This window comes from Coloeus monedula (assembly GCF_965178545.1).
Source record: "Coloeus monedula genome assembly, chromosome: 27".
Taxonomy (NCBI): domain Eukaryota; kingdom Metazoa; phylum Chordata; class Aves; order Passeriformes; family Corvidae; genus Coloeus; species Coloeus monedula.
The window spans coordinates 6146817-6169255 of NC_138807.1; the positions used below are offsets into that span (position 1 = coordinate 6146817).

Here is a 22439-nt window from a genome sequence, read left to right on the forward strand (position 1 = left end):
GACTGAAAATAAGTGGATGGGAGGGGAACGATTTCTGCACTTTGCTCTCAGTTAAGTGCAGCCACTCCTGGAGCAGGTCTGGGCTCCTGCTGGTGCCACTTTCATGCCTTCCTTTATCTCCTGTTTGCTCCAGAGAAACTGCTGGAATTCTCTCTCTCAACATAAAATGGGGTCAGGCTGCCCTTCCTGCCCAAATCCTGCATTTTAGGGTCTGAAATAAGCAGCCTTCACCTCCTCCAGGCAGTGTTCCCATCAAACCTCTCACTCCAGAGCACTCCTGCTCTGCTGCTCTCTCATTTGGGGAAGGGGGACACAAATAAAACTCTTCCCTTTGGATTTTACTGGACTGCCAAGAGAAGGGACCTTTTGGATCCCAGCCTAGGATCTTTTACGTGGTTTGTTGCTTCTAAACCTTCTGCTCACTCATTTTTTTCTGTACTATGTGTATAATATTGAAATAATCTCAAATTTACACTTGGAATATCTGTGATTTAGAGTTGCCTAGCATGTAATTTTCCAGGTAAAATTGAAGCTTTCTTCTTACTATTCACGTTTTAGTAGATTTTTCCCTCCATCTGTCTGTATTTCCCAAGAAAATAAAACTTGTGAGGTTTTTGCAGAAACCTGTTTGATAATACTGCAAAACTGGTCCCCAAAATAAGGCAAATCAGAATTGTATTTTTTCATTACTTTGAGTCTGTGCCTCAACTGACTCTAATTAGACCTTTTAAGCTTAGAACACATAAAGAAATCTATTATGAAATAGCATTTCCATAGTTTATTTTTGTCAGACATTCAAAATTGCTCTTTTACTCTAATTAGACCTTTTAAGCTTAGAATACATTAAAGAAATCTATTATGGAATAACATTTCCATGGTTTATTTTTGTCAGACAGATTCAAAGTTGCTCTTGTACAAATTCTTCCACCTTTCTTCGTACTTATTTTATTGTATTATTTGTAAACACCTCTGCTCTTGATTCTGTGCAAGACAAAGGAGCTTTTACAGGTTTTTTTCATGCTGAGGTGGAAAGGGGATGGTTATTTTTCTGGAAACTGTCTGGAAGCTTTGTTTTATCAGCTCTTTTCTGAGCTCCTCTTCTGGAGTTCTGGCTGGGAGGTTCTTGGCACAATTTTTGTTAATGAAGGAAGAACACTTTGAGTTCTGTGGGCAGAACAAATGCCTGGGTTTGTTGGGATTTCCAGGATTCCAGTGCTGGGGGTGCTGCTGGGTGGGGTGGCCGATGTCCCTGTGGATGGAGGGGTGTCACCAGCTCCTTCTGGCCTGGCCCTTCTGGGTGTTGGGATGGGTTATCTTATTTGCTTAGGCTGGAACAAGTCCCAGAGCATTTCTGTCACACACAAATGCTGTGTCTGAGGGGAGTGGGGTGACTCTGACTCCTCCTGGCTGCTGCCCCCACTCCTGCACCCCGGGAATCCGCACCGAGTGTTTCGGGAGCAGTCAAGGAAGCAGGCAGGGAGGAATCGTGCCCTGCAGCCAGGGACAGGGGGAGTCCATGGAAATCTTTGCCTAATTGTTTTGTTTATGAAGCTCTGGGAAGGGTTTCCAGTGGGTTTCCTAATGAACTGGTTTGTTGTTGATGCCAGTAATTACTCTGCAAACGGGGGGTCAAGGCTCATCTTCTTTCCCACAAGCTTCCAACCACCAACCATTAAACACACAAACTATGCACTTTGGGCTTTTCCTCCTTCTTCTCCTCAAAGTTTAACTCCTTCCTTACTCACAGAATTTCTGCCACTCATCTTTCAGGAGCGTACTTGGACTGACTGAGTGGAAGGAAAAGGAAACTGGAGCCCCAAACTGTTTTTTCTGTCCTGTTGGATCTCAGTAGCTCATCTGTAACATGGGAACAAACTGGATTGCTGCTGCTTAGAAGCAGTGGTTGTACTGGGGGCTTGTTTCTCCCAAAAGCTGAAACTCTCTGCTTCGACCTGGGAATTTACAGGGAGAGGCTGAGGGCAAAGTGTGTTCCTGTAACAGCGAGAGTTTCTCCACTGCCTTTTCACAGAACCACCCCTCTTTCCCAGGAACTTGCTTTTAGGCTTCATTGTTATGGAAAGGCAGATAGAAAAGCTTTCAGCAAAGATTTTGGCCTGGCATTTAAAAGCTGAAAGAACTTCAATTTTGAGCATGTTGGGTTTTGTGATGGATAAATTTCCATTAAGGCAAAGTGGGAGGCTCAGCTGAGTCTTATCAACTGCTTTCATCTGAATATGAAGGGTTTTTTCCATGAAAACCAGAGGTGCCACTTTAAATATGTAATTTTGGTGACTATTTCTGCATAAGGAAAAGGCTTATTTTCCATTAACCTTTCCTATGTGATGGAACTGCTGAGGTTCAGTTCAGTGTTAATAGTTGGGAATTGAGGGAAATATCCACACAAAACTGTTGCTGAAGGTTGAAGTTGAATGAATCTGTGCTTTTCCATATATCATTTGATTTTATGACTTCAAGGAGACAGTAATTTTATTTGACTGTTATTTTATATAGACTTATTTGTGTTTTTATGTTAAAAAATATTGCAAATAAGATAATGGTTGTACATTCAATAGCCACAAATTCCTCACTATCAGTCTTGGAGTTGGAATTGATGGGACAGGGCTCCTGGCATGATCACATATTTTACCACAGGCTCCAAATTAGAGTAGCAGATAATAAAATAATGAGGAAAGGAAGAACGTTGGGGTTTATTCTGGAAAAAGCTTTAATTGTGCACTTCCTTACAGTATTTTTCCATGTCCTTATGGTTAATAAAACCATGAACTTGTGGAAAAGGAGAGGTGAGGCTGGGAAAAGCCTTCAGAAGGTGGAATAAGTCAAGTTCCACAGATTTGGTGAATATGGAACTCCTCTCTTGTTGATCTTTTGGGTCTCAGCTCCCCTGTAACCGAACGCAAAGAACTGGCCCTAAAGCTGGGTTGATTTTCAGTTTGATTTTTTTCCACTCCCATTTTCAGGACTTGCAGTTGGTCCTTGGAGATCCCAGTTATGAAAATTCTGTTGTTTATTCTGTTGTTTGATCTGTGGCTCTGCCAGCCCTGCTGTTCCCAGGAGTGGGGTTTGGCAGCCAGACAGGGAGTGATGGAGGAGAGAGGGGAAGGGGCTGGGTAAGATCTCAAAGCTCCTGGAATTTTTCACCTTTTGGACACAACAAAATTTGGACACATTTGTCATTTGGACACAACAAAATGTTTGTGTTGCCATTCAGTCCTGTGCTTTGGGTGATCGTGTCACCCTGAAATCCTTCTCAGGGCTATTGATCCATAGGAACTCTGTGAACTCCCAAAATGGAGCTTTGAGGTTCAGTTTTGCCTCACGTAAAGGAAACGAGGCTTCATATCTCTCCTCAGTGGGGGTATTTTAGTGTTGACATGTTCATTCTTTTTTTCTGTAAAGTTTAGTAATACTGGGATATAAAAGTGTTGGAATCTGAGGGAATTTGGGAGGATATATCCTGCAGAAATTGGGGTGGGGATGGACAGAGATGGGGGGTGTAGGCATAATGTCTTCTAGGAAATACACGTGTTTATGACCACAGTTAAATACTTTGAAAGAAATGCAGCTCTGTGTATGTGGAAGGGGGAAGGCAGGTGTGGGGCTGGAGATCACTGCCAGGAAACAACCTTACTGCTTTTGTCCTGCAGTAATGGAGCAGAGCGGGGAATTCATTGCAAAGGCAATTTCTTGCCCTTCTCTACCCTCATTCTCCTCCTGGTCTCCCCCATTCTCCCTCTCCCAGCTCTCTCACACACACAAGAGCATTCCCTTCTCCAGCTGTATTGGAAGCATCAGCAGGCTCTCACTGCTGTCTGAGGGGAGGGTATGGAAAACGACCCTGGCCTTGCTGGGAATGTGGCTGTGACACAACTGCAGCAGCTGAGGAAATATCACTGTACGGTCCAGAAGAAGCCCCAGAGGAAAGAGGCTTTGTAAATTATTCATGCTTGCTGGTGTGAAAGCAATAGAATTAAATTAAAATTGAAATATAAATATACATCATGGTAGATTTGTGGAAAGAAAAGAGCTTGGCTACTGCAGGCTGTGGGATGTGGGAGATGGAGGCCGTGGTGTCGGTGCTGAGTCCCAGCCCAGCAGCATCCCCGGAGCTCAGCGTGGGGGTTCTCCAGGGCTGACCAGCGGGTGCAGCTGGGGGAGACTCTGGAGCTGCTGCTGGTTGGAAACTGCTCTGGAGACCTCTGGCCCCGAGTGCCTCAGGATTTTCTGGCTGGGTTTGAAGGCTTGGATGTGTCTGTGCTGCACCTCTTGAGTCCAGGTCAGGATCACAAAACGCAGCGTTCCCCTTTTAAGCCATTTTTCAGCCTCTGAGGAGGTCAATCCCCTGGGGATGCTGTTCTGTGTTCCTCTTTGTAGCACTGCACGGGTGCTTTTAAACTTTCTTAAGGAAAATCTGCTCAATCCCTTAAACCAGGACTGATGGAGGTGCTGTGGGAAGCTCCTGCCTGGGCTGGAGTTGGAAGCCTGGGTGCTGTCTGTGTTCCTGCCGTGCTGTGGCCAAATTGCATTTCCAGCCTTTCTGGCCTCAGTCATTTTTCATTAAATGGAGTTTTCCTGAAAGTGCCTGTCCATAAATGCTCCTTCCAACTCGGCACACTCGGGTTACCAACCAGTCCCAGTCCCTGCACAGTGGGAAGCAGGAGCTGGAGGATGTGGGGTAGTGCAGAACTGTACAGAGGGACTCTTCTCTCTCCCTCTCTCAGTGAAGTCTCAACTATGGCCATAAATCTTTTAGTAAGGGGAAGGGACAAAGGGGAGAAGCTGGTTTAGTTTCAGGCATTTCTGCCAAAAGAATGGATAGAGTAGTTTTGAAAAGGTGTGGAGGAAGGGTGGAAAAAAAAAAGCCCCAAACCAGTCCTGCAAAGTGGCTCCAATTACCTCAGCCTCAGCTTAGAGTTGAAAAGCAATTTCATGCAAGCAAAGCTTTGCACCTTAGAGCAGAAGCCCCAAGAGAGCTGTGGCTGCAGCCCCCAGAGGCACCGGGGGGGTCCTGGGTCCTTCTCCACCCTCTGCCTTCTTTTGATTAGGTTTATAACTCTTTGAGACTGGTATCAGTGCCCAGGGTGAGAATCCCCTTGCTACACTCAGTCTGTTGATTCATCCCAGCAAAGGTTATATCCAAGGAAAACCACCTGTGAGTACTCTCTGTGCAACGACAGGGGTCTAACTCCAGGTTAGTTCTAATGAGCATATGCCAGCTGAAATGAATAGTGCACATTTCTCCCACATGATGGTTTGGATGCAGGTTGTGGTTATTGCAGGTTTTTTATTTCTTCCCTTTTGTGCAGGATTGCTGTGACATGTCAGGATGTGTCATTATGAAGTTTAACTGCCCTGTGCTCTAGGTCAGGCCTTGGTTCCTGTAAGGCTTTTCTGAGTTATGAAGTGATACCAGTAATATCTTTTCAGCCTGGAAGACTCTGCCAGAGAGAGGCTGATGGAGGGAACGTGGCTTGAGGGCAGACTCTGACCTGGGCTAGACCAGGCAGAGTAATTGTGTCTAATGTCTGCAGCACAGGATATGAGCAGTGCCAGTCCCAGGAAGATTTAGTTTGTTGGAGGGCTTAGAGGGAGAACTAAATCCTTGGGAACAGAGTTTTCCACTACCCTTGGAGAGTGCTGGAGCGGCAGCTGGTTTTCCAGGAGCAGGTAGAGCCAATGGCTTCCATGGAGAGCTGAAACAGCCACACATCCCTCAGAGGCATTCCCTGCCAGAAACCCTCTTCAGCCAGCTGGGGGGAGAGTTAATTTGCCTCCAGAGAAAGGGGAAGGTCCCTGGTGTGACGTGTGTGGCGTCTCTTGCAGTGCACGTGCCGCAAGGACATGGTGAAGATCTCCATGGATGTGTTTGTGAGGGTGCTGCAGCCCGAGCGCTACGACCTCTGGAAGCAGGGAAAGGACATCGCTGTCCTGGACCACATGAAACCCACGGCTCTGAGCAGCCCAGAGCTCGATGCCTGGAACGAGACCAAGGCAGACCTGAAGGCTAAACTGCTCCGCAGGTAAGGACAGAAAGTGCTTGTGTCTCAGCCCTGCACTGGAGTTTGATTGCTGAGATTGTAAATGCTACAGTTCTTAATTTGAGATAGTTCAAACTCCTTTCTTCATTTGTTCTTTTTATAATTCCTCATGTAATTTGTCTGGAGTAATGTGTCCCTCATGGTTCTGTTTCCTTTCCATGTTATAAAAGCACATGTTTTTCAAAGTGAGACTCCTTGTGCCCCCTCACATCTCATCTCTTATCCTGGAAGACAAAAATCTATAGTGAACATTTAGAGCTTCACTGATCAGAAAGCAGGAGTTAAAAAAAGCCCATCAGTTGCAAAGGGGATTTTCTGCATGCCTTTCTGTGCTTCCTTTGATCTTTGTATTAATTTTCTACAAGTCTGTGATTTTTGTGTTACAGCATGCTTGAATTTAAAATTTGGCATGCTAACCTTTTCCTGTTGGAATCTTGCTTTATAGGATAGGAGATGAGGAAGAGGACAACAAACACCGGTATGTGACTTCCCTCAGCAACTTCAATCACTTCATTCTTTTTCCTGGCAAATTTCTTAAAATAGTAACTCTGGGACTCTTTTCCTCTGTCACTGAGTTTTTCATGAAAGCCTTCGGGAAATCTTTGGGCCTTGAGGTTCCTCAGGCTTCATCTTGGTTTGGATTTCTGTGATCTCTTCCATCACTGGAGAACCTCAACTGTCTTGTGGCTCTTCTGGTTTTCACTCTTGAGTTCCTGTGCTGGGCTGGCAGGGGTGTGTGATGGTAACTGGGTGTGGGTAAAGGGAACTGGTCACTGATAAAAATGCTGCTGCTGACTCAAAGTGTGTTGTACTGTAGTGCTTTGGCCATGGGCAGCTGGTGGGAGAACTTCCCTTCCTCCACAAGCTTGCTTGAAGAATGAGATTTTAGGAAATGGAACCATCCCGGGGCTTTAAAGCCCACTTTAAAGCGTGTGCACTTCCTTACCCTCCATATCCTCCTTTTTTCCATCATTCTCATTCCTGTTACCCAAGTTTAAAAACCTGATAATTGGATGATAGCTGACTTAGTTAGGCAATAGTAAAGAACAAAGCAGCATAACTAAAATATCTTAAAGTCTCTCTCTCACTGGTATTTGTCTTCCAGGAGTTTCAGTTACCAGTGAGCTTTGGACTGGGGTCCTGTGTCTTGTGTTTCCTACATGAAATGATTTGTCCATTATTATTTTACAAATGCTGAAGGGGGAAAGTGTGTGCCCCACTAAACCTATGCTGCAAAAGACATCATAAAGATGATGTTTGGAAGAAGACTGACCCCTGCAATGTTGTATTCCTAAAATGTTTTCAGCTATTCCTGCTGCAGGGAGCTTCAGGAAAAGCAGTGTAATCTCAGAGTCAGAAGTTGCCTTTGGTGCTCTCTGGGCAATGAGTGAACCCCAGTGGGTTCCTGGAGCTGTTTCCTCCTCATCTGAAGTTGGGAATCTCTTTGCTGCCTGTGCCTGTTCAGGGTTCCTGATGTATCTGGTGTTTGCACAGTGTAAGGTACTGTATGAACACCGAGGATTATTTTCCCTCCCTGAGCCTATTACCCAGCAGAGAAGCCTCCCTCTCAACCCGAGCCTATTGCAAAAGATCTAGGTACTTTTTTTGCTTATCTGTTCAGTGTTTCCTGGATTATTCCAGCATTATCCTGAAGCAGTTTTGGAGCTGTTCAATACTCTGTAGCAGTACTTTCTCCTGTGCTTATGTCTTTCCAAGACATCGTTTTACTTGAAGCCTGACTTTTCTCAGCAGGATGGAGGGATGGGATTCACCTCTGCCCAAACCTCTTCACAGTTGTAGCTACTTAATTTAAGTCACTTTGTGCTCTGTTCTTCAAAGAGTACAAATGCTGCTTTTTTGTCAGCTCTCTTGGAAAAATGGAGCTTTTAAACTCTGCAGAGAGGTGTTATTTCCTCTCTAAGGTCAGTCAGACTTGGTTACCTTGAAAAACCCAACTTTGTTTACTTTATGGCTTCAGCAAGAGACTGTTTTAGTCCAGTCCCCACCAGCCCATTTCTGGTGTGTGAATTCTGTCAGACACAGAACAGCTTCGCTTCTGGAAGTGCTCAGCATTCAGCCTGTAGTTCTGGAAGCACTTTCTTTAAATGCTGAGCTTTCTGCCTCTCCCCCACAACCCCTGAGTGAGAAGACCAGTGCAAAACAGATCTTTTTTCTAACCTGTGAGTATAAAGCTCTGTGTTGTAATTTTTGCCTGGCATTTCCACACCACAGGAATAAAACACACTTTGCTAAAACCAGCTTGTAATGCTTGACTCTGCTCCTCCTTCAGCTACGGAAAGTTCCAGCTGCAATGGCAAAGTCTTACAGCTTTATCTTCACCTCCCACCCTACTTTCCCCTCCCAGGGAAGGTGGTGTGTTCTTGGAATATGGGTGAAGAGCAGAGCTGATCCTTCTGGGTTCAGCCCCTGTTCCTGCTAATGACTGTCCTGCAGGTGTGAAGGCACCAGCTCTTCTTGCAGGGCCACCATCTGCTCAGAGTCTGGCAATTAGAGGTCCCCGTGCATATGGATCAACTTGCTTTTCTATTCATCATTCATCTCAGGTTGAATTTTTTTCTCCCTTCTTTGTCAGTTTAAAAGCTGATTAAGGGCTCTTAACTCTGTTGTGCTCCAAATCTAATTAGCAGTTGAGTTTTCTGGGCTCTGAGGATGGGGAGCTGCTTTTCAGCTTTTCTAGACTTTGGGGCTGATGAGTAAAGTGTGTTTTAGTCTTTGTCACACGATGGTGGATGTGAGGCCATCAGGAAAATGCTGCTTTAAACCAAAGAAGAAGTGCTTACACGCTAAAAATGGGGTAAAAATTGCAAGTTTCTGAATCAATCCTTTTGGAAAAAGAGAACTTGTTAGATTTAAACCTGAAATTCAAGGAGCAATTTTATAGATTCTGCAAAAACCCTGTGCTGGGGCTGGCTGGGATGGAGTTACTGGGATTTGGGGCTGCCCAGTGCTGATAAGGCTCTGAAGTTTTGGCTGTTGCTTGCACAGTGTCAAGGCTTTATCTTGTCCCACTCTGGCCCAGCAAGACCCTGGGGGTGGGCGAGAGGTGGGGAGGGGACCCAGCTGGCCCCAAGTGGCCAAGGGGAAATTCTGTGCCATAAAATGTTATGGGGAGCAATAAAAACTGGGAGAGAGGAGGAAGGAGGGGGTTGGCTTCTGAGGTGCCATTTTTGGGGACTGGCTGGGCATTGCTCTGCCTGGGGAGGTGGTGAGTGGGTTTCCTGGGCTTCTTTCTTTCTTTTTTCATTCTTTCCTTCACCTATTAAACTGCATTTGTCTTGACTTACAAGTTTCTGGCTCTTGTTCTTCCAGTGTTCCCTGCCTGTCCCTCTTGAGCAGTGGGGAGTGTCTGTGTGGGTACTTGGCTTCTTACAGTTCCCAACCAAAAATCTTGTCCTGACTTCTGAATTTCCATTTCTCTTCGCATTGTGGCTCCTGTAATCTTTGCCTTAGTGGCATTGACTTAAAAAAGAATGAACAGCATTGCTATTGCCTTGTTAGTATTTGTCTGTTCTTATTAATATGCATATTTTTTGTTGGATTTCTTCAAGGCCTTGGACCTTCTGAATTTACTGCTGAAAAATCATAGACTGCCTATTGATTTTGCTCTGAGCATTCATTATAGTGTGTTTTGGGGAGCTGGCAGTGCTGGGTAATGTCTCAGAGCTGGAAGATGATGTTTTGCAGACTTCCAGCAGTTTGCCAAAGGGAGGCACGGACAGAATGAAAAGAAATAATGGAATGGAGGCAGAGGATGAAAGAGAGATTTAAACAAGTTTTCATCTGTATTTTGAAATACAAGCAAAATAGATTGAAAACACAATTAAAATCACTTTAACTGCAGCTTGTGAGCTTATATTAGTAATGGTAGGAAAAAGCTCTTCAGGAAACTCAGACAATTAATGGCTGCTGTGAATGGATCTTAAATGTTGTGTTATGCAAGGTTCATCTGTTCCCTTTCAGATATGTCGTCTGCCCTGTAGCTATTTTAGCTACCTTGTGTTTTCCCTCCAAAGAAGATCCTTTTGTTTTGTATTCAGCTTTTTAAGTCAGTGATGATTTTCTATTTTGAAGGCTGTTCTTTTGTGTCAAATCACACTTCTGTACTTTCAGGTCTCACAGAAAAAGAAGTCAACCCAGAAGACACAAAACAGAGGATCAAAAGTCTCTTGGGGATGTCATGGCTATTGAAACTGCCTTGGAAGATGTGAAAGTAAAAGAGGAGCTGAAAAGGGGGCCGGATCTGGAGGAAGAGGAGAGAAGCAAAGGGATGGAGGGAGAAGGTGAGGCCAGACCAGTGAAGAGCTGGGGAGAGCTCTAAAACATCTCTGTAAATAACCTGTCTGCTGCTGTTTATTTCTGTTGAAATATCAGCAGAGTTTTCCCTGATATTAAATCTCTGCTCGCTGAAATATGTCATCATTCACAGCAGCAATTGATTTTTCCCTCTCTTTAAGGATTCAATCCAAATAGCTTTTTTGGCAGGGCTTGAGAATTCTATAGGCCCAAACTATTACAGGACTGTAAATATATATATTATGTGAGGAATATTTTAAATTACTTCATAGGGAAACAAATAAGTGTATTTTTGTATCCTGCTCTGAAAAAGAATGATTTGTGCACTGCCTTGTGCAATTAATCTTTCCTCTTCCCCTCCCTTTGTTCCCATTTTTCAGAGACTGAATCCAGTGAGCCTCAGTTTGGGTGGGATCCACAGCTGCTGCACGAGTCCCACTTGGGTTTTGTCAAGTTTAGCTGGAGCAGGGAAGCTTTTCAGCTTCCTCTGCATGAAATATAAAACCTTTGCTGAAAATAAACCCGGGCCATGACAACTCCCAACCCTTTGGGATTCCTTCTGCACATTCAGTCCCAAGGCCTGAACACAACCATTGTGCAGGGGGCTCTTTCTGTGGCACCTTTTTCTTGGCTGTGTAGAAAAGGTTGGAGTTCTTGCTAGGAAAAAATCTGCTTTTTTCCCCCCAAATGTGTGGTTAAATGTTTTTTGTGTCTGTGGCACACTCACTCCCTCTTGGAGGCTTCTCCAGCACTGCTTACAGGGAATTAATTTACATCTATTGTACTTACCCATTATTTGTTTAGCCTTTGGAGAAACTGATGCTGCAAACCGCTTAGAGAACCTCGATAATGATCTTAAAGGAAATCAGTGGAAGCTCTGGGAAGAGAATTGAGGGCTTTGTTCAGAGTCTCTCAGCTAGACAGTGTATTTTCTCTTTTCATGGGAAATAAGGAGTGGAGAACCATTGTTGCACAGTGCAGGTACTTAATTTCTATTGCCCGAAGCCTGAAAGCATCAGCAGTGTGTTAAATTGTCTGCTCTTAGCTCTTGTACAAGTTTAACACTTGATGCTTTTAATAAATGGCCCGAAAATGCTGATTTTTCTTCGGAGACGAGAGATAAGTGACAAGGACAGATCTGAGATCATTAGAATGGCCAAGGAATAATAAAAACTCTGTTCTAGCTGAATGGCTTCCAAATCATACTCTTCCACTACTTCTTAAGAGCTCTTTAACTGTTAGCTCAGGAGGGAAGAGCTTATTTTCAGCACCACTGCAGAAGTGCCACTGGAGCAAGCTCCAGCTTGGTGTGGCTGTTAGCAAATATTCAGCTTTCCTACTGCAATACAGCAATTAAATCCCAATGACTTCTCTGGTTTTCCACATCCTGCTGTCTGCATTTCCTCTCACCAGTGTCTTAGGGCTTCATTTTGAAGAAAAAACCAACATTTGTTTGGATGGCCCTGCTCATGGCAATTCTGCTCCCCCACCTCCTGCACTTCCTTTCTTTATTTCCCTGGTTTTGTTTGTCTTGATTTTCTATTACACCAGAAGAGATGACCTTGAGAAGGAGAAAGAATGAGATTTCAAAGTGATCATGGTTCCAAAGTACGTCTCGTGCTTTGTGTTGGCTATTTGGACAAGCTGAGTATTTATAACTTGAGGTTTTCAGGATTTCTGACCCAGATCCCTTATGGTGTTTACTTTTGGTTTTTATGACTCAGCTTTATATTCATAATTTATTATGTTGCTATTAATATATTTAGAATTCTTAGCAGGTTGTCTTGGGACATTAGGAAGGAGAGTGTTGAGGCTTTGCCCTTGTCTGGGTGTGCCCAGATGCCTCCTGTGAGTCAGCAGCTCTTCCCTGTGGGGCTGTGCCCAGGAAGGGCCCTGCAAACCTGAGTGCCACCTCCAGGGCTGGGGACTCCGCCACCTCCCTGGGCAGCCCTTTCCAGTGCCTCACCACCCTTTCCTGGGAGAAATTCATCCTGATGTCCAACCTGAAGCTCCTCTGGTGCAATTTGAGGCCGTTCCCCCTTGTCCTGTTGTTCCCTGGGAGCAGAGCCTGACCCCCCCCAGCTGCCCCCTCCTGTCAGGGAGTTGTGCAGAGCCACAAGGTCCCCCCTGAGCCTCCTTTGCTCCAGGCTGAGCCCCTTTCCCAGCTCCCTCAGCTGCTCCTCGGTTTCCTGAGCTCTGTTGAGGATTTCAGATTGTCCCTGGACAGGCAGCACAGCACTGCCACTCGTGCTCTCCTTGTGCCCCAGCTCTACACCTGCCATCCTCCTGCACTGGAAGGGCAGGAGAGACATTCCTCTCTTAACCTACCTGTGCATTTGTGCCTTCAGATCCTTTTCCTTCCTAGAAGTGTTCAGGATAGCCAGATAGACTCTTGGAATTTTGCCTCCCTTTTTCCTGGCTTCTGATTCCATAGATTCACTTGCAAACTCGTTTGTTCATCTTAATGCAAAAACTTTCAAGCACAGTTCTCTGTGCCAGCTGCTGTCAAATTACCCTTTAGAAGTCAATAAAGCTGGTGAATGGCATTTGTGGTGCTGTTGGGGAGAGAATTCTTGGAGTGTATAGAGAGTAAATATGATCTGGTTTTGTGCAACTGGGGAGAAATCCAATTTGCCTTTCATTCAATATGTTTGTTTCTCTAAGGAAATTCAATATTCCTTTCTCTGTGATAGAACAAACCAGTTTATCTGAGGGACTGCCTACACGAGTACAACTATAATTATTTGAGTTGAACTTCTTCCCATTTTTATAAGTTAGTGTAAATAAAGTGATCAGACTTCTGGGAAATGCTGGGGTTAAGGTGTTCCCTAGGGGTTTTCAGCAGGGATTTTATCCTATTGTGGGATTATTCACCCTTCTTCCTGCAGAAACCTCTATGTGTGGTGGTTATTCTGATTTTCCATTCATGGGTTGGGCTAGTGAGGTTTGATGTAGCCAGAAGTGGGCCTGAAGTGGAGGGGTCTGGGTGGGTTGGGGTTGATGAAAATTCTTCATTGGGGTGAACAGGGTGTCCCTGATTGCCCCAGCCTAGAGACACCCCCTCAGTGGAGAGCAGGAATTGCAATCATTGCTGTAAAATGGGAGTGTGTGGATTCCTTCACACAGAAGAGAGGTGGGGAAGACTTTTGCAGGCCAGTACTGCCTCTGGTGACAGTATTGAGATGTTTATCTGCTCAAGAAGTGTTGTCACATCCATGAGGGCTGTGCAGATAAACTGAGTGACAGTGAGCTGGGAGAAACAAGGACATGAGCGTGAGTGAAGGATATCTCAGGATCCAGCTGAGCTCAGTGCTGTACCTGATTTATGCTTTAAAAGCATTTTTTAAAAAGACTTGATAGCAGAAATCTTTGGGTAATAATGATTCAGGTATCTCTGTTCAGTTCTTCATTTCCTGGGGCTGTTGGGTGCATTGACACACGGTAATGCCCAGATAAGAGCTGTGCTTGCAAGTACAGGGAGCAGCAAACCACTGATACAGAATGGGGGGCTCCAAACTGTTTTGATTGTGCCTCCTTATCAGCAAAAAATGTTGAGCACACCTCCTGATGTATGTCTTTATTTATATACACATTTATTCATATATAGCACAGCAATACACATGTACTTGTGTATTTCTGTGCTAATATGCCCATTATGAATATACAGAAAAACAGAGGTTCTAAAAGGAAGGCATAAAGATTAAAAAAATACTGTTTAAAAAATATACTTTATTAACGGTACAAAAATGTTTCTTTCCTGTACCCCAGTGGATGGTTTTGTGCCCCTGACTTTGGAGGACAGAAAACTTGAAACACAGAGTCATGGCTAATGTGACATATTACAGGTTTTTTGGCACACTGTCCAGTTTCTTAGGGATTTAGGTATTTTCCCTCCAGGAAACATTGCTTTTAGCAGCCTTTGTGCTCCAGTCAGGAATTGAATAGTCCATAGAAATGACACAAATATTTTCTTTCTGAAGTGGCTTCTCTAGGTCAGTGCTGAGGCGCAGCTTTCAGAGTGCCCCTAATTCCCTGATGGAACGTGCTAGCCCAGCGCTGGGCTCTTAGAAAGGAGAGAAATGCTGCATTCCCAGGAGCCCTGGGAGCTCAGTGTCGCCTTTCTCTCCAGCAGGGGAGTGCAAGGCCAAGGCGCGGCCGCCCAAGGTGAAGGGCGAGAGGAAGAAGAAGCACCTGTTCCCCCAGCACCCCCTGGCAGCCCCTCAGCCCCCCGTGCAGCGCCCGGGGCCCGCCCCGGCCCCGCAGCAGCCGCTGCCCGAGGATGGGCCGGGGGCAGCGCGGCCCCCGGGGCCACCGGGACCACCAACAGCCCCGGGCGCGGGGCAGGGCCGGCCCCCGGCCCCCCTGAACGTCGTGCAGCCCTCGGAGGCGCCGGCCGAGGAGGACGACTTCAAACCGCGGCCCATCATCCCCATGCTGTACGTGGTGCCCCGCAGCAAGAAGGTGGTGTTCGACAAGGAGCGCATGTCCTGCCAGCAGGCCTTCGAGCAGTTCGCCACGCAGAAGGGCCTGGGCTGGCGCGAGCAGGGCCCGCTCGAGAGCCCCGGCAAGGACGAGGAGAGCGCCGAGGCGGAGCACGCAGAGGTCACTGCAGAGGTCAGTGGGTCACAGGTTGCCATGGCCGAGGTGGCGACAGTTCCGTGGCCAGGCTGGATGGGAACACAGCCTGCTCTAGTGGGTGGCAGGCTGGCCTGTGGCGGGGTTGGACCTGGATCGGCTTTAGGGTCCCTTCCAACCCAAACCAGTCTGGGATTTCCATGGAGTTCCCAGCTGTGTATGTGTTTGAGCAGACTTTTCACAAGCTGATGGAACTGGCAGCTTGCAGATGTTCTGAGGCTGTCCTGATTTGGAGAAAACTCTGTAGTTTACGCGACTTCTTAAGAGTTAGTTTTGGCTTTTATTTGCTCCAGGAGTTGGCTCAGAAGGCTTTAGTGGTTCAGCCAAAAGTCAGAGAAAAGTTTGCTGTGTGAATCCAAGAACTCTTCTTGACGAGGGCTCTGCCTCTCTTGTCCTGTTCCCTTCTTTGGGGTGCCCATCCAGCTTGTTGTGCTTCCTTCCAGGCTGCTTCTGCCTTCTCCAAGATGAAGATGGAGATCAAGAAGAGCCGCCGGCACCCGCTGGGCAAACCCCCGACCCGCTCCCCGCTGTCCGTGGTCAAACAGGAGACCTCGAGTGACGAGGGTGAGTGAGCAGCACCGGGGATGTGTGGATGTCCCGTCTGACCCAAGGAATTGCTGAAACCTTTGACAAAACTGGGTGGCCTGAAACTCTGTGTGTTACACTTAGCTGGTAGGAAATGCAGCGTGTTCCCATTTTGATAACCCAGCTGGAAACAAAACTCCTCTGTGGGAGGTGTCACTTCTCACCTCCCACCCTTTTTTCACTCAAGAAAAATATTTTGCTGGCTGCAGAATGAGGCAGCATTTTGGGCAAAGGGAAAAAAGAGTTTGCAGAAAATAAAATCTTAAAGGCAAAGCTCTGTCTCGGATATTGCAGTGGGATGAGGTTTGTTCCCCTTGGAGGCAGTGGAGGTCAGGTCTGCTCTCATGTGTGTGGGGAAAGTCAATTCTAACCTTTTGGTTGGCTCCTAATTCATGTCAGCGTTGGGGTCCAACTTTTCTTGGCAGATGCAGAAATGAAAATTAAAATGTTTTTCAGTGTTTAACTGTACATCACTGATTCTTCTTTTCCCACATTCCAGTCCTTGTGAATGCCCTGGCAGTCTGGACCAAGGGGAATGAAAAGATTCTTACCTTTCACTCTGTTTTGTGTGTAATTTCCCACTTTGAGGCCTTCCCCACGTTATAGATTACTCAGAATATGGACAAGCCCCCAGTAAGGAGCTTTTGTGTGCTGGGGCAGGGACGTGGGTGTAGCTGGCAGTCCCTACTCACAACTCCTCATTCCAAAGGACAACATCTTTCCTGTTCACTTTCCTTCAGGAACATATCCATAGATTTTAGAGCAGCCTCCTGCAGGAAGGGCTTCTCCTGTACACACAGAGCTCCCTTTCCTCACCAAGGAGGATGCATTTGATGCCTTCCAAATGTGTAACGTGGAGTGAAGCACGGAGAGGCTGCTGAGACTTGTTATCTTGTTTTGGTGTGAGACCTTGGAACCAACTCTGTGCTGGGGGATACTCATTAGGCAGATTCTTCTCACTGCTTTGACTTGTTGGATGGTGTTTGGGGACTTGGCTGGTGGAGCAGGAGCAGCTCTTCTTTAAGCTGGCATTTCTTGGGGACTGATTTACAGCTCTGCTGGGCAAAATCTGATCAAACAGATTCTTCCCTCCCCACCAGGGAATAGAGGCAGCTCTCTGCACTCCAGGCTTTTTCAGGGAGTGATGTGCAAGGATAATCTGCAGGCTGCAGGAGGAACAGTGAGCATGTAAATTAAGGGACGTGTTACACAAGGATTCAGCCCAGACAAATTGTTTTGTCTCTTCCATTTGCTTGCAATGTGGGAGCCATCCTGAAAGCTGAGTGTCCCCCTGGATCCATCCTGGGAGGAGTGAAGGTGATAACATGCGACAGTCGTTCCCTTTTTTCTCTCTCTCTGTCACTCTGGATTAGGCTGCTGGTTTCACTGATTTCACTGGTATCGTTAATCCTGGCCTGTCACCTGATGTGCCTCGACTGAAATTTGGAGAAACATGGTTTTTGGTTCACGTCTTAAAAATAAACAAGATAAGACACGTTTTAGGAAATAGCCCTCCCATGAAATGTGACAGAGCCACACAGCCAGCACTCATCACCTCAAAAAAGGGATTCATTAAACACAATACAATTTCCACATTGTCTGACAAATATGTTATGGGCAACATTTAAAATCTGAGATGTAAACTCAGCCATTAATGTTTTACTCCAGGTTCCTTTTATCCTTTCAGGTAACCCGAGAGTCAAAAAATCTTCAAAGGGAGGGAGAACTGGGGAGGAGACTTGAACTTGTAGAGCAGAACATAAACTGCTTATTTCCAGTAATTAACAGTGAAGCAGTGAACAATTTGGTTTAATGTGCTGAGCTCTGGGGATAATGTTCTTCCAAGATGTTTTTGAGTTCCCTGTTCTTTTGGAAACTTTGCAGATTGGTGATGCAGGGAGTGATTTACACTCAGCCTTGTGTGGAAAATTTCTTTAACACTTACAGTGACTCAAAACTCCTTCGTAAGGAAGGGTAAGAAACTTGGACCCCCAGACTGCCACAAATGGATTCTGCAGTGGTTTAATCGTGAAATGCCAAGGACCTTTTAAAGGTTTATAAAATAAAGAATTAGCAAACTAATTACTGGGAGCAGTCCCTGGCAGAGCTCTGGCAGAGGGAAGGATGGTGGGGAATGCAAATGGGAGGTGTAGTGGCTGTACCAGAGCACTGAACCCAGGGTGTCTCCCAGCCAGGGTCTCTGTGTGCAGAGCAGGTCTGGGATGCGCCTTGGGAGGGTTGGGTCAGGCTGGGTGCTGGGAGCTGGCCTGGCCACACCAGCACCAGCTGCATCCACACCTTCCAGAGAATGCAGCTCCTTGATAGAGACAGAAAAGGCAGATTTCCTTGCACTGGCATCATGTGTTTTGAAGTTACTGAAGTTCAAATTAAATTTTCATTAAAAAGATGGTGGAGGTTCCCACAGCTGGAAAGGGGAGGGAGTTACAAAGGCAGCAAATCTCCATTCTCTCCTTCCTCATGGCCAGTTCCTTCAGGTCACTGCTGTCCCACTTGTGTGTCTATCCCCAAAAGGGAGATTCTATCCATTTAAGGAAGTATTTGGAGCGTAGGCATATAAGACACCATGGAGGAGTTGAATGTTTTTATTTATTGCACTTCTTGTGTTGTTGAGACCTGAGCTGTTTAACTCAGCCTTGCTCGTTTTGCCTGTTCTATCCATAAACTCTTTTGCCTTTACTGACTGCCCACTGTGTTGGGATTTTTTTTTCCTTTTCATTCTAGAAACATTTCCATTTTCTGGAGAGGAAGATATGAGTGATCCAGAGGCTTTGAAATCTTTACTTTCCTTCCAGTGGAAGAATAAAGCATTTAATTTCCCAGCTGAAAGGAAGTTCAATGCAGCTGCTGCCCTGAGTGAGCCATACTGTGCTGTCTGCACCCTCTTCTACCCCTATAACCAGGTAATTCCTCGTCACAGAGGCAGGGAATCATTAAGGTTGGAAAAGAGCTCTAGGATCAAGTCCAGCTGTCAATCCCCCACCACCATGTTCACCACTAAGCCACGTCCCCCAGTCTGTATCCACGTGTTTTTTGCCTGTGCCATTGCCTGACCACACCTTCCCTGAAGAGATTTTCCCTAATATCTCTGACACTGCTCAGATGGCTAAATCAGGATGCAGACATTTCTGATAGAGGCAAACCCATACAAATTTGCACACCAAAGGAATGTGTTTGGATTTGGCAGTGATTGGAGCCTTTTTTGTTATCTTTCCTGGTTTCTCTGGCTTTCTTAGTGTTCATTTTGAAATCACACTTAAAGAGCTTTGCAAACACTGTTCCATGCAGAGAAAAGTCACACCAGGCTCCTGTTGCCTTATGGGCCTGAGTTGCTGAATTTATGCAAACAAGCCACAAAATAAAAATTTACTGAGTAAGCACATCCATCATCTTTTTTTGGAAACTACCAATATGCTTTGGGAGATGTTACAAGCAGAAAGGCAAAATTCATCAGATGAATTAGTTATTTGTGCAGTTGTGCATTGATTTGTTCTCACATAAAGCCAAATCTGGCTTTGTGTGCCCACCAGGAATTCGTGCCTTAGATACTTGTAGATGTGTTGGAAGCTTTTCCTGAGGAAAGCAGAACTCACCTCCCCCTTCAATAAAATTTCTTGATTTATTATACAAACTGAAAATAAAATATCTGTTCTGATTGCTGGCTGTTGTGAGGAAAGCTGAGTGCAGCTGAGCTGGTTTTATCCATTGCTTTTAACTCTGTCTGCTGCCAGAAACCTTGAAATGTCCTTCAGGAGAAATTCTTGCAGGAAAGTAGGGAAGGATGCCAAAGGAATGGGGGAGAGGGAGGGAAAGTCTTGCTTTTAGTAATATTTTCCTTTTTATTTTGCCTTGGTGTTTTCAGCTGCAATTTAGGAATTTAGATTTTTGCAGAAGAAAAACAGGAAAAGCTGCTCATTATTCTAATGCTTCTTTGAGCTTTCACAACAAATTACAGATCCCAGCTGATGCCTGAGGAAGAGGGGGAGAAGCAAGGCAGGGGTGGGAACTGGGATTTTAGGTTGTTTTTTGGCTGCCTGGTGTCAAATGTTGGGTGACGTTTTTGCAAGGGGAATGCTCAGAGTGGAAAGTGAAAATGGTGGCCAGGAAGGGGTGGTTCCATTGATGGGGTTTCCTCTCAAGTCCTCACAGGTGGGTAAGGAAGCTGCCCCAGTCTCCGCAGGGGAGCCGTCCTCCTTCGTGCACCTTTCCAAGTGTGGGCAGAAGACCAAGCCCCTGATCCCAGAGATGTGCTTTACCTCAAGTGGAGAAAACACCGAGCCCCTCCCTTCAAATTCCTACATTGGAGAAGATGGAACCAGTCCCTTGATATCCTGTGCCAAATGCTGCCTGCAGGTTCATGCTAGTGAGTGATTCCCCCTTCCCCAAAGCCTTTGGGTCCTGAGAAACTCAGGAGTTTGTGTGTTGCTGCATTTGAATTCCTTCTTGGCAGGTTTGCATCCTGTCACTCCCATTTTTATCTTCCTCGGCACAAGTATGTCATGGAATCCCAGAGAGGTTTGGGTTGGAAGGACCTTAAAGCTCATCCAGTCCCCATCCCCTGCCATGGGCAGGGAACCTTTCTCTCAAAGCCATCAAGTCCATCTTGGCAGTCACTGATCTTAAAAATACACAGCAATATTCTTTTTACTGCTTATTTTGTTGGCTGATTCTTCTCTGTCTCACAGAAAAGATTCTTTCTTTTGATACCTTTCATTTTTTGTAATAAGGCAGAACTCAAAGGCTTTATTGCACTCTTTTCTCTCACTTACTTCGTTCCAGTATTGGTCTGCTGGGGGAGGCTGTATTGTTCCTGCATGCAGCAGAGATTATGGAGTAGTTTGAGATATATTTTATTAGTGTCTGTGATAGTGTTTGTAGTAATGGCACTTGATTACAGAAGGGAACATATGTCTGTTTGCTTCCCTGATAGTTATGTCTAAAAGAAGATCTGATTAATCCTGGTAGAGTGTACCTTCAGTGGAGATTGTACAGCATCCAGTTAACATTTGTGACGAATTACTGTTCAGCTGTTTGATCTTGACAGATGGGGAATCTTATTTGACTTGCATCAGCTGGAATTACTTTTGTTGTTGCAATTTTGGAGTCTGCAGGTCCCTGTGCAGCTCAGCAGGGCTGGGGAACTGGAAGGCAACGTTTGTTTCTGTGCTGAATCCCTGATTATGGTCATTTCTGGCTAATAAGGCCGTGGGATGCAGAGTGGGTGTGAGGAGAAAGATTTCATCCTTCCTTGACAATTCAGGGATGCTGCATCTTGTCCACAGTCCAGTCTATCAGAATGGTTTCTGTGGCCAAATTCTATTTAAGGACAGAGGGATGTGGGCAAGATGATGTTAATCTGCAGGCTCAGATCTGAAATCCGTCTTTTTTTTTTTAGAGAAACTCAGTTTTATATTTTGGCTGTGCTCTCCCCTTGAGGATAGGACAGGACAGGTGTTAAATCTGATGGAGGCTCTAGTGCCTGGTTGTTTCCTTGTGCTCTGTGACATCCCTTTGACTTTGCTGCAGAGAATCCATTTGCCTTTATTGCAGAATTGCAGTGGTGAGGTGTATTTTGGCTGCCTGTAAAACCAGCTGGCAGCCTGTGTGTTCTTGGGAAGTGCCCTCTCAAACTGTGCCAGGTTCCAGCAGCCAAGCCCTACAGAGAGGGGAAGGTTTGTGAAGGTTTCTGGGCTTCTGAGGCACTGACAAAATCCATAAAAAGAGCATATTTTTCTTGGTCTGCTTGGATTATCCTTATGGGGCAGCCTGGGGTTCAGTAAATGGCACTGTTCTGCCCTCGAAGAATCACAGAATCATTGAGGTTGGAAAAGACCTCTAAGACCATCAAGTCCAAACATCAGCCCAGCACCACCACCCTGCTCACCACTAACCATGTCCCCAGGTGCCATGTCCATGTATTGTTCGAACACTTCCAGGGTTGGTGATTCCACCACTGCTCTGGGCAGGCTGTTCCAATGCTTTACAATCCTTTCCATGAAGAAAATTCTCCTGATTTTCAGTCTGAACCTCCCCTGGTGCAGTGTGAGGCCATGCTCAGGGTCTGGCTCTCCCTCAGCTCAGTTTTGGACTGAACACCCTTGTCCCTGTTCTAGGCCTGGGTGGAATCTGCTTCCCTGATTTGCCATATGATGAAAAGAGACCTCAGATGTGGAGAGCAGCTGCAGATCCATAGTATTGACTTTTTTTGACATGCTGTTTATCTGGTTAAGTGGATGATATTTATAAATCAGGCTGTGGTGGCAATCCCAGTGCTTTCTGAATGTCTTCTTTTAAGTTTGATTCAGTAATCTGAGATTGTTGTTCCCAGCTGAAATTTTCTGTTCAGTTTGTTAGGATAGGTGAAGGCTGGATGGGATTTTGTTAGGAAGGATAGAGGCTGGATGGAATGAGCTGTGTGTCAGTTGAGATGCTTATCTTTAATTTTCCACTCACTTTACAAGCTTGCAGGAATCACATAGATCTACTTTTCCAAAACTATTTCTGTGTCTTTTCCCCATTGTTTTCAGTGACAAACCTCAGTGCCTTTTATAGAATTGTAAGGACTTTTTTGTTCTTATTTCCTTGTCTTTGTAATGGGCATAATACCGCTTTACTATTTTGGTGTTGCTGTAGGAGGATTTGGTGCTTGCATGTTACAGTAATTGATGCTCTGTAAAATGAGATGTTTTTAACACTTCCTATAACCATAAATTAAATACTGATAACCATGTGGAATGCAGGTATTTAATTTCCTTGCAGTATTACTAGACTTCTTCCTTGTGACACCACACAGCAAAGGTAACTGCTTCAACCTTGCCAAAATTCAGTGCC

The 22439-nt window shown here is 45.5% G+C and overlaps 1 protein-coding gene across 4 annotated transcripts in view; it reads left to right on the forward strand.

Annotated features, from left to right (window-relative positions):
- The window catches only part of KDM4B (lysine demethylase 4B), a 71004-nt gene that overhangs the window by 37644 nt on the left and 10921 nt on the right, over nucleotides 1-22439 (forward strand). For 2 of the 4 annotated variants that reach the window (XM_082297972.1, XM_082297975.1), the window contains exons 9-15: nucleotides 5842-6038; nucleotides 6502-6534; nucleotides 10188-10357; nucleotides 14500-14984; nucleotides 15449-15569; nucleotides 18333-18511; nucleotides 19749-19971. In XM_082297972.1, the coding sequence (XP_082154098.1) occupies nucleotides 5842-6038; nucleotides 6502-6534; nucleotides 10188-10357; nucleotides 14500-14984; nucleotides 15449-15569; nucleotides 18333-18511; nucleotides 19749-19971 (1408 nt within the window). The remainder of the gene's footprint in view (nucleotides 1-5841; nucleotides 6039-6501; nucleotides 6535-10187; nucleotides 10358-14499; nucleotides 14985-15448; nucleotides 15570-18332; nucleotides 18512-19748; nucleotides 19972-22439) is intronic. The other 2 variants (XM_082297973.1, XM_082297974.1) reach the window with 2 other exon arrangements.